General features: G+C 39.0%; 1 protein-coding gene across 5 annotated transcripts in view; it reads left to right on the top strand.

Moving 5' to 3' along the window:
- The window catches only part of shroom2a (shroom family member 2a), a 49,102-nt gene that overhangs the window by 30,505 nt on the left and 6,056 nt on the right, over positions 1-12,541 (top strand). For 4 of the 5 annotated variants that reach the window (XM_067373078.1, XM_067373080.1, XM_067373079.1 and 1 more), the window contains 4 exons: positions 3,639-3,758; positions 3,953-6,488; positions 6,854-6,933; positions 11,586-12,167. In XM_067373078.1, the coding sequence (XP_067229179.1) occupies positions 3,639-3,758; positions 3,953-6,488; positions 6,854-6,933; positions 11,586-12,167 (3,318 nt within the window). Of the gene's footprint in view, positions 1-2,634; positions 2,737-3,638; positions 3,759-3,952; positions 6,489-6,853; positions 6,934-11,585; positions 12,168-12,541 lie in introns of all 5 variants that reach the window. The other variant, XM_067373082.1, reaches the window with a different exon arrangement.

The following is a 12,541-nucleotide window of genomic DNA, read 5'->3' on the forward strand; positions in this document are numbered from 1 at the left end:
GTCTTTTGTTGTTTTCGCTCCACTTGACAAACCAGTGCACTTAAGACTTTGCAAAAATCAACCTGTTGCCATAGTAATAGAAGAAACAGAGGACCACTGCACAAGAGGGGTTCAACGAGAGCATTTGGCCCTCTCGGCTGCTCATTAGCATACCATCCCTGAGCCAATAGGGAGACAGAAGCTGCTAGATTGCTTCAAGGAGACTGGCTATGAGAACAGCCCCCTCCTCATTCCCTCCCCCCTTACTTCCCAGGGTAAAATCACCATAATCCCTGTTGAGATCTGCCCTGACTGCAACAGTCACACAGGCATTGGAAGTAGATATGAGAGTGTATTTGCTAAGGCTCGTATGATCAGATCTCTACATGGGGTTCCTCAAGGATACCTTTTTCTGTACTCTTTCATATGGAAGACATGGATGGTTGAAAAGACTCACACTGCGGTCTGGGACCGGCCGTCTATGGAGGGCCCTTTGTCCTGGCCTGTCTTTGATGTGAATGTGGAATGCACTGCCTGGGGAGTCCACTAGAGCAAACCCGGACTCTCAGTACCATTTCATCCATCAAAGCATCTCAAGTCTGCTCTTTTTAGGGACCTGTTTGGCAAACTTGCTTGAGGGATTGTTTGGTGAGTTTAGAAGTTTACATCTTGCTGTCTGTTTTCGTGTGCTGTCTTTGTCTCACACCTGTTGTTGTTCCTTTGCTTCTGTTTATCTTGGTATCTGTTTAGTCTTGTTTTATTTTACTGTTTGTGAAATCTTAGCTTTGGTGCAGCTTGTCCCTCAGATGACACAGGCCATGTGTAAAGAGTAGATGGTATGTTAAAACCTAACCTTGTGAAACCTGTTGCATTTATCTTGTTAAACCAAAATCAACCTTTGATAGTTTTCAAACACTATCAGACCCTATATATATATATATATATATATATATATATATATATATATATATATATATATATATATATATATATATATATATATATATATATATATATATATATATATATATATATATATATATATATATATATATATATATATATATATATATATATAATAATTAGTAAACAAGTTTATAGTTTTTTTCACTTTCAAAAGCTAATCTTTCATGTAGGTGTCTTTAAAAGACTTTTTCATGTTGGTTTGCCCTGTGCATGAGATTTGGATGTTAACTCTTTACCCAAGCTGATTTGCATCGGAGCTTTGGATTGGTTGTTGTCTTTTCAGAAGTGATTTGTTTGTTTTTGAACATGCCTTGTTCTGAAAACATTGGTGGGGGACTTTCCCCTCTGAACCCCCTCCTTGGCCTCCATTCCGCCTGGGTGCCGCTGATTCAGACCACTGGCATATCTGTGCTAGACCAGCTGTAGCCCTGACAATACATCTAATAAAGAGAGTGTCATTAGCATTTGAATAGCCAGCACCATGTGTGGTGAGCACATACACACTTGAAACTTTTACACAGGAACAGGCAGTATCATTGAGAGAGAGCTCTGGCCACTCGGCTCATAATTTGCTGTTTAATCTGTTCTGCTATCTTTTAAAACCTGTGACAGGGACATACATGGACATCTTTGTTTTAGAGAAAATCAGCTTGGTTAGCCAAAGGTGGTTTAAACAAATGTTTTGGGGTCAAGGATATTTGGTTTAGCATGGTACTTTTTATATTCAAAGAATGTCTCTTACTGTTTACTGGCTAGAGGGTGACTAATGGAGTAGCACTGCATGTCTTTGACTGTTATTCTAACCCCTCCGGTCTCATGGATAGTCTCGCAGGTTTGGGTTTTAGACTGGAAAATCTTGAAGATGGATTATTTGTTTTTACAATCCTATCACTAAATCGAACAACTGAATTTCAGAAACGACAGGAATGTTTTGACTCTCAAAACTTAGAGGTCACAGGTCAGGTGTGGGTGGACTCTTTAGTTTGGGGAGATACTGAGGAATGTTTCTTGCTAAACTCATTGATGCAAAGCATGTGGCATGAAGCTTTTGAACTTGACATGCGCAGATTCTGGAAAGAGGTTGCAATATTTTATGAATTCATTTGTTGTTGTTTTCTTATTTTTTACCCCTTTATTTTCTCACTTGGAATGGTAGTGTTAATCCTTAACCACAAGATGTCTCCCTATGCCCACTATTCACACCATGCATCTGTTTGTAAGTAAGTTGCAGATCTCTGGGTAGTATACAGTATGGGCATGATGAGAAGGAAACTAATCTGTTTTGTTTGGGTTTTTTCCTTATGATTTTGCCCTTTTTAAAACCCTCTCTCAGTGCTAGCACTAGTGTTTTTCTGAATGACCTTATGGCTTCATTTATGTGGATTGTCTGTTTTGCCAGTGTATTTTCATACAGTATAACATCTTAATTATAACATTTTGTGGTTGTTTTGTCTGAATTGGTTGTTTTTTTTTTTGTTTTTTTTGCAGGGCTATATTTGTGTTTGTGTTCTTGCGTATAGTGATTGACTAATTACAGACAGTGTTGTGGCTCATGCTAGTATGTCTGTATTTTCCCATCACAGAGATGGCTTTTCATGTCTCCACTTGGAATACAGCACAGTCCCTGTCAAAGTTTTCTGAGCTCAGATTCAGACTATATGTGTCCTTCCCCCTTTTAACTCCCTTCAGGAAAATGAAAATGGTGGATATTGTAGCACAGAAAATGCCATCAGAGAGTGACGTGCATATGGCCCGGAGCTTTCTCACGAAGATTTTACGAAGTTCCATGAGGTATCGTATCAATATATCCACAAGAAAACCCACTTCCTTTCCTGTACCACCAAGTTTAGTAATGATGATCTACAATCATATTTCTTCCATGGCCTTGTGATATCATCCATCAGAAGTTCAAATTTCCATCCATTAGTTTTCCACCTTGCATATGCTCTACTTTCTTCATTCAGGGTTCCCACGATCATGAAATGCCTGGAAATATCACTGGATTTTAAAATTGTAATTTCCAGGCCTGGAAAATCATGAGAATTAGTGAACTGATAATGAAGAAATTGATCTTTATGAGTGTAATCTCAATAAAGTATTTTTTATTTTTTTTAAATCCTTATCCAGTTGGCATTATTGGTCATTGATCGAAGGTGTGGGAACCCTGTATTTGACAGTGTATTTGTATTTGTATGTACAATGTATTTGACTACTTAGAAGAATTGTTGTGGCAGTTAAATAAAAGTTCAATAACAAATATATATTTGTTTATTTCACTTAATGCATCCCAGAAAGAACCGATTTAAAGGGTATGTTACTGTGGTATGAATGTTGAGAGAGTGGACTTGTGGTTTACAGCAATTTAATTTGGTGTTTTCAGGTGTTTGTTAGTCTTTTATTTGTGGTTGACAATCGAAAAACTTTGAGTTGATGGTGAATGACTGCAACATCGGCATGCTCACAGGCAACTTTTCTGTCTTTTGCCATGATCATTATACTACTCCCATAATCATCTACCATGTTTTGACACTCTTCTGTCCTAAAGAATAGTTGTAGTGATGCTAGGTGATCTGTGTTTGCCATTCGTTTTACAGATTTTCATGAGCAACATTTTATTGCCTTGTTTTCTAATTTTTCCTTTTCTTCTCTACCCATTTCTCTATCCTTATTTCTTCTCCGTTTACTGCCCACAGGAGAAATGAACCCATGAGCAGACCTCACTCCTGGCATGCTACCAAATTCAACGAGAACCACACAGACGTTAAAACCCAGTCCACACCCTCACCAGTCTGGCAAACAAGATATGATGCAAGGTAATTGAAGAGACAGAAAATAATTTGTTTCTGTCTATATTGCTTCTTTCAGTAAAGAATTAGTAATGAAAGCCCCTATTTTTCCTTTTTAAATATACATTGAATAGCACAGTAACTCTTCATACTGCTTACTGCAGTTGCATTTGCTAGTTCATACAGCCTAAACACTCTTTACACATGTTTGTTTTTCTTAGTTCATTCTCCTCTGAACTCTCAACTGGCTGGGAGCAAACAAATCTACAGAGAGTATCTGATCAGTTCAGCTCTTTGGGGAGTATGGACAGCCTAGAGCATAGCTCTCAGCCCTATCCACCTGGCTGTCTTTCCCCAAGTAAGTCCAACAATAACAGCACTGAACATTTGGGTGGTGGTAAACGAGACTCTGCATACAGCTCCTTTTCTACAAGCTCAGGAACCCCAGATTACACACTGTCTAAAAGTAACGCTGCATCCACTGAAAACATGCTGTACAAAATTAATCAGTGGGACTCAAGTGGCAGGCACAGCAATGGCAGGCATAGCCAAAACTTAAACGAAGGGGTACGACAAGATGAGAGGCTTGGATTCTTGCAGCATCTCTCAAGTACAGTTAACCATGAGATCCCAAGAGCTGAAGAACTGCCAGGAACTCGGCATTCAAACTCTGGAAGAGTTAGTATTGGACCTGTCTGGCATGTCCCAGATATGAAGAAAAACATGGTATCCTGTACCCCACCTCCCACTCCACCGACACGCAGTGATAGTTTTGCAGCCACCAAGGTTCATGAAAAGGGTCTGATCACAGGCACCTCTGAGGGCCTTGGTGTTCATGCCCAGTTAAAGCCTCAGGTGAAAGCATTACAAAAGGCTGGAGAAACCTATGAAAGCACGCAAAGGTCTCACCAAGTCTTCGAGACAGGTCTTGAGGGTCGACGCGATTTTAACCTGCCATCCAAAAATGATTCTTCAAATCCTTGCATTTCATCCAATGCCTATAATCAGTATCCCAAACGTATATCATCAGACAAGACATACTCCCTATCAACCACAGATGTCAGAGATAGGCATCCATCTTATGCCCATGTTCCATATCATCCACGGCAGTACAGCGACGAGGGCACTTTTCACGCTCAAACTAGAACAGTGCCAGCAGTGAATCCTCCATTCAGTGGCTACTTTAGCAGTATGCAGGAGCTGCCCACAAACAACCACATGCAACTCAACAGCCAGAATCAAGCTAGACGGCCAGCTGCGTCACTTTGTGGTCTTTTTGGAGTTACCTCCCACCATATCACTCAGGGAATGACACAGGTTTCTTTTGTGAGAGTTGATGACTCTAAAGCTTCTGCAGCCTCAGAAATATCACACAGTGGACGGGACAGGATGTCCATAGGTTCTCAAGGAGGAACTAAAGACCACTATTTCCCTCCTCAGTCACAGCACCATGATACAGATCATAAGGACAATAATGCCTCCTTCAAACAAAGTGACAACCACCATCGTATTTCATCTGCTCCATGTAATCCCTTGAATATGTCTGATTCAACAAAACCTTCTGAGCTGAGGGGGAGCCAAAAGCAACATTATAGGTCTAGCTCAGATGAGCATTCTAGTAGTTATCCCCACAGTAAGCAACCTGAGCACAGGAGAAATGCTGGCCATCTCCATCATAAAGAATACTCACAACAAACTAAAAGCGAGACAAATATATGTCCCCAAAAAACACCTATGTTGTATTCTCTGGCTCAAGAGCACAATGACATGGATGACTGTCAAGATGAGATCAACAGTGGAAGTTCAGAACAGGAAGCCATTGACAGTCAGAGCAGTAAACAGGCAAGACGGAGTGACCGTTTTGCCACCACCTTGCGCAATGAGATCCAGATGAGAAGGGCCCAGCTTCAAAAGAGTCGAAGCGCAGCCACTTTAGAAAGTCCGGTTGAAGCTGTAGAGGAGGCTGCTGTCTGGAAGACCACTTCTCCCTCCACAGATGGTTGCTTTTCTAGCTCTTATAAAGACCATCTGAAAGAAGCCCAGGCCAGAGTCCTCCAGGCTACGTCTTTTAGGCGTAAAGACCTAGAGCCAGTATTGTTTGAGCATCCAGGCACTGAGGGTTCTACTTGGAATGACACAACTCCGCTTCCAAGTGTCTCCGAAGTCCCACCTAGCAAACCCATCTCAGGGAGTAATCAGGTGCTTCGCATTGGTAGCCGCAAGCGGTTTTCTGCAGAAAAGAAAGTTCGTTCTTTTTCTGAGCCAGATAAAATTCATGAAGTAGGAGCTGATGAGCGCTCCCCTATGCCTGACAATGCTGTACCTTTAGAAAATCGGTACAGATTCTTTGAAGCAACAGGAAAAGCAGCTTTCCCTAAACCAATGCCAAAGCAAAGCATGCAGATATCTGAAGACAACAGACTGTCCAAAACTGGAGGCATGCACTATTCTGCAAATAGTGACACGGCAGGGCGGAGTAAAAGTGATAGCTCAACACCCATTGAACAGCACCTTTATGAAGGTCAGGATGGCCCACTCTCAGTGAACCGACAAGCCATGCTAGAACAACAGCGACTTGGTACCTTTGCAGAGTATGAAGCCAAATGGAACACCCAGAGGAAGACGACTGAACCAAGGGTATCTGGACGATACCACTCCGCTGACAACATCCTTGATACAGGAAAAGAGGGACAGAGAAAGCCCAGCTGTGTGCATGAAAGATCTAGATCCTCCCCTTCTGCTGACTTCCATGGACAGGTTAGTTATTTCATATTTAATTTAATTAACCATTTCAGTGGTTTAATTCTGTTATTTCTGTTCTAACTGGTGTAAACTATTTACAAAATGTACTGTCAGTTAGTTTTTATTTAGAAACTATAATAAAACAAAAGTGACTTGAGTCTCACATATAGCTCCAATGAATAGCAATGATGCCAATACAAAGGCTGGAACTTAGTCAAACATTAAACTAAGTACAAAAAGTCACACCCTCGGACCAGGAAAATTGAAAGCAAGATCACATATCATGTCAACCAACCAAGCTGATAATTAGGATAGTCAAGTCTTAAAATTGCAAAAGTTTACAGTAGAGATATGTTATATTTATGTTATATTCCTCCCAGAAACTTCCAGTTCAAGAGAAGACAGCTGACTATTCCAAACCTGAGAAAAATCTCTCCGAACAGGAAAAGAATAGTACAAGGTGAGTGCTATAGTAGTGTTATTTTTCCATTGCCTTGCAAGTTGTTTAAAGGGTAAAACGATAATACATACTTTTAGTTTGCTGATTGAGTATCAAAGTACTTTATTTCTTTTTTTATGTTCATGATACTCCTTGGCATGTTTGAAACTAAACCAGATAACTTTTCCCTTTGTAATGGAAATTATACAGATGCCATCAGTCCTGGCTGAGATTGTGTCAGTGTGTCAGTGAAACTATTCCAGTGGTAATGGCTCTGATCTTGGCCTTGTTGCAAACAGAATTCCACAGTTGGGTCATCAGTCAGCCCTCGCTGGGTCAAAAACAGACAGTAGACTCTTTATGGTCCTTACAGTCTTGGGATTTAGCCCAGCTGTGACAGCACTGCTATCCTCACTGACTGGGCTTTGTGTTAGAAGGAGAAGGTTTTGAGGTGTAGGCATGTGAGTATGACATAGGAAGTGTCCAATCAGTCCATTCATAATAAGGCCAAAGAGTAAAATAGCAACCTAAATGTCATATTGGCTTTGTGCTTTTTATTTAGTTTTTTATTTACAGATTTTATTTCAGTCTTTTAAACATTTTACACTGTGCAAAGATAAGACTGTTCAATTACATTTTTACTCTGCCTGTACATTACAGTCTATATTGCATTTTACCCTGAAAGGATCATGAATGATAGCCCTGTACTCTGATAAGAAGAAACTTGATCCAATTCATAATGCTGAACGTTCAGAATTTTAAAACCATCTGGATGAAGAATAGAGGGCTTGTATGTATATTTTGCCCGTGAATAATGTATTAAATTAGCACAGAAAGGAAATGGCATCAGCTGAGATATTATGGATTGCTGCGCATTAAATGACCTCCAGTTACCTTAGTGTTGAAATCATATATTTTCTTGTCTAGCCTGTGAAACATGTTAAATTGATCCTGCAATCTCTCACTTACTTTATAGTTTAGAAAACACAATATAAAAGCTGAAGATCTAGGTTAAGTATAATGGATAGCTGGCTGTGAAGTTATTCCATTTGCATGCAAAGTTTTTAGGTGGGGCTCCAGTGGTGTGAGTTAAATTGGATATTTACTCTCAATATTTTTAGATGCATATTGAAGTGACTCTTTCTGCCAAAGCAACAAATATACATTTCTAACGTCACAAACCGCTTCCAATTATGTGTTTTTGACAGATGATCTACCTATTTATCTTACATTCTATCCTTCTCGTATTTATATATATATTTCCAAATCTTTTAGGCATTTCATCCGCTGGTTTCTCCAAGTCATTTTCTTAGACATCTATGTGTAGACATAAGGAGTGGCAAACTTGAATAAGCAAGTTACCGCCAAACATCCATCATCCAAAGCCTTGTAAATTGCCCCCTATGAAAGGTTTTGTCATGATTCTTGCTTTTAATTAAGGTGCTGTGGAGAGCAAACTATGAATTATACCATAGACCTGCATCTTCGCTTCATAGCCCTATGAGTTTTTTTTTTTAAATCGTTGTTTAAATGTCAAACTTCCTGTCTCCTACCCAATGATTTAATTTATGTGCAAACACACACGACTCAATTATAAAAAGCTAGCTGAAAAGTCCTAGCTAAAAGAATACTTCACTCCAGTACAGTTGATTTCAAAAGTTTATATACCCCTTGCAGAATATGCAAGAATGTTAATCATTTGAACAAAATAAGGATCATGAAAATTGCACGTTATTTTTTATTTAGTACTGTCTTAAATAAAGTATTTCACATAACAGATATTTACATAAAGTCCACAAGATAAAAAAAAAAGCTGAATTTATAAAAATGACCCAGTTCAAAAGTTTAAATACCCTTGATTGTTAATACTGTGTGTGGTTACCTAGATGATTTACGACTGTTTTTTTTGTTTTTGTTTTGTGATGGTTGTTCATGAGTCCCTTGTTTGTCCCGAGCAGTTAAACTGACCAACGTTCTTCAGAAAAATCCTTCAGGTCCTGCATAATCTTTGATTTTCCAGCATCTTCTGCATATTTGAACCCTTTCCAGCAGTGACCGTATGATTTTGAGATCCATCTTTTCACACTGAGGACAATTGAAGGACTCAAACACAACTATTAAAAAAGGTTCAAACATTCACTGATGCTCCAGAAGGAAACACGATGCATTAAGCCAGGGATGTAAACTTTTTTTAATTGGATGAACAGGGTAAATTATACTTTTTCCTCTTCTGGTAAACATGCAAGAATCTTCTGTTGCTTCCAAAGGGCAGTACTAAATGAAAAAATATGATCTTTAAACAAAATAAGAACAAAATAACAACCATCAACCAGTCGTAAATCATCTAGGTAACCACACACAGTATTAAGAATCAAGGGTATGTAAACTTTTGAACAGGGTAATTTTTTTTGTAAATTTCAGCTATTTTTTTTTTTTTTTTTTATCTTGTGGACTTTATGCAAATATCTGTTATGTGAAATACTTTATTCAGGACAGTACTAAATAAAAAATAACATGCAATTTTCATGATCCTTCTTATTTTGTTCAAATGATTAACATTTTTGCATATTCTGGAAGGGGTATGTAAACTTTTGAGCCCTTTTGCTACTGTTAGTACAGCAATTGTTTATTTATTAGTACATCTAGTGTGGAGTAAATCCAGTTGGAAACATTTCAGTTGAGCTAGAAGCGTTTTAGCCCCACCCAGGTGAGATTACATATGTTCAGGGCTACAGGAAACACCTGTCGCTTAGATGAGAACTCTCAATCATCAGAGGTGAGCACTGCTTTTCATACAGTCAAGTTTCATATCTAATGCAAGGATTGGTATGTAGCCATTTTATAGCAACTTTGCAGTTGTATATGGCCAGCAGCAGGAATACCTGGATTATGGACTTTTGCTTGAAGTTTTGCTGATAAAGTTTGAGTCCTTCTGGGTCTGTAAGATTAACTTTAAATGATGGCTTCATTCTGTTTTTGCTTGATAGGTAAATGCAGGTCAATTTTTGAAGTAAAATGCACAGTGAACAGTGAAAACGTACAGTTGCTTATCCACATGCAGAGATGTTTGAAATGTAGACGATTTGGTACCGGTAGAACATGTTTTGTCATAGTACACACTTTATCAAACAAGGGAAGTTAGCAAGATACTATGTTTGATTAAAGGTGGGGTGCTGTGGACAAAAGCTTATGTGGTATTACAGCAGAGACGTTCTGCATGCCAGTTCATGCAGAGATCAAATGCATGTGTTAGAGACTGTATAGTATCAGAAAGAGACTGCATCCTACGTAAATGTTACCAGTGTATGCATGCTTTACTAATGACATCTGTAAAGAAAGCATGTATCAGATCAAATGAATGACTATTAAAGTGCATACTCTGTATTTCTTACATTTCCTTAATTCTGTTTTTCTGCACTTTGCTAGTTGTCTTCCTTTTTTATACTAAAGTTCAAATGGTTGAGGTCAGTAAGATTGTTTACTTTTAAAATGAATACTTTAATAGTGAGCACATTGTTACAAAAATATATTTCAAATAAATGCTGTTCTTTTAATATTTCTATTCATCAAAGAAACATAAGCAGCTCTTAAACTGTTTTCAACATTGATAAGAAGAAATGTTTTTGAATCCGGATCATGTGACTGAAGTTATGACTGCTGAAAAATCAGCTTTGGCATCAGAGAAATAAATTACATTTTAAAATATGATAAACATTTTAATTTTAAGATTTTTTAAGTTCTAATAATATTTTACATTATTACTGGGTGAGCATAAAAGAAAAACATTTTTAAAAAAATCAACATTTTAAAAAAAAATCAACCCCAAACTTTTGAACTGTAGTCTGTCTTTAACCACTCTACTACTATTCGCTACTTTTTTGCTTTTTTTTTCAGTCAAAATCTCTTTCTGTCTCTTTCTTTGGAACACAGCCACTGGTTCTATACACCCATCAGGTAATTCAATATACTGTAAATTATGTGTGAGTAGAAATTATGGGTGTCTTTCTGTGCAGTTAGATTTTTCAGGAGTGGGTGGTATCACAAAAATCACTCTAAACCATACAGTAGAATCACTACCAGTTGACACCTTTCTAATGTCTCATTGCATTGTATAAATATATACCGTCAAACCAGACATTCCTAATAGATGTCTGTGATTGGTGTCTTGCTAAGCCTGTAACAAATTCAATTTTAATCTTTCTTTAAGTTACTCTCATAGAGTGTTGTTATATTAGTGAGTTTTCTCTTTCTCAAGCTATTTTATTTAGAATATTCTCACAAGAGCCATTTTATCTCTTCTTGCCCTCCATAAATCCTGAGTAGACAAGGAAGAGGGTAAAAAACATAAACGAAAACAATCAAGATTAAGAAGGGAAAAGCGTTTTCTTTGCCAATTGCTGCAGGGGAAAGATCATTCTTTCTCCACAGCATGACAGGCTTGTGGGAACAGAAATATGCTGGGTATGACAGCCAGCCTGGGAGTTACCATGGAGAGATGGTGAAATGTGGGAGAAATGTCTGCCTGCCTATCGATTTACGCTGAATACAGTGAGGCTTTGTGCACCAAAAAGGACAAATACATTCAGAGTCTGAGCCTTTGATAAATCTTCTTTGGTTGTGTGTATTGGTGGATTGAGAATTTTACTTCAAAGCATTTCTCAATTGTTTTTTAGGTTATATGAAAAAGGATACAGTGAACTTGTATGCAAAGAGAAACTAGAAGCACCTCCCTCAGCTTTGACTGAAGACCTGGAGAAAAAGACTTTAGATCCTTTGTCCAGTCATCATAAACCTGCACTGCATTTCTCTGACCATAGCACTCAGAGTGAACCATCAGCCCTCTCTAAAAACAAGAGCTCTGTTCTCTTGCCCCATCTGGAGAAGTACAAATGCCCTGAGGGCACACCTCCTCCTCTTAGCAATTTTCAGGAGGTCCAGCCTGGATCACAAGGAGGAGTTTTGGCCTCACTCTCTCCTGTCAACAATCAAAGCTCCGCCTCAGTTTCAGCCCCTGTTCCCTGGAAGGGGTTGGAGCATAGCAAAGGGCCAATCGGGGAGGAGGAGCTACAACAAGAGCTTGTGCCTCCTCCCTTTCCACCTCCTCCCCCTCCCGCTGTCCTGCCCACCCAACAAACCGCTGGCCCTACCCAGCCCACCATGGATGGGCAGCGTTCGCCCTCGCCCCAGTTTGCTCCCCAGAGGCTGACTGACAAGCCCCCCGTCTCTGTCTCCATACAGGATGAAGCTCCTGGAAGGTAAGACTTTCTGTATTTAGAGTTAAATTCTGCTGTTCAGGAAATCTTTCAGGTCTGTGTTGGAATTCGGGGAGATTTCCACTGGCAAACCACAGCTGGGCTCCTCTCAGCTGCAATCTTAAAACCATCACTGGAAACTCTCCCTACAGCCCAGTAATTTAATGACAGTGCTCCTCTGACTGTCTCTTTATTGTATTCATGCACATACAAGGGGCTTATTCATATGTGCTCTTACTGCAGATTGTCCATGTGTACTGGAGTTCTTCAGATCATTCATAAGAAGAATAAAACCCAGCCTCAACTGAAGACTGTTGAGAAATATAATTTCTGGGGCTTTAATTTTGCTGTTTTTATAGGAACTTTAGCAGCCTTGC

The sequence above is a fragment of the Chanodichthys erythropterus genome, chromosome 21 (assembly GCF_024489055.1).
Source record: "Chanodichthys erythropterus isolate Z2021 chromosome 21, ASM2448905v1, whole genome shotgun sequence".
Lineage (NCBI taxonomy): Eukaryota > Metazoa > Chordata > Actinopteri > Cypriniformes > Xenocyprididae > Chanodichthys > Chanodichthys erythropterus.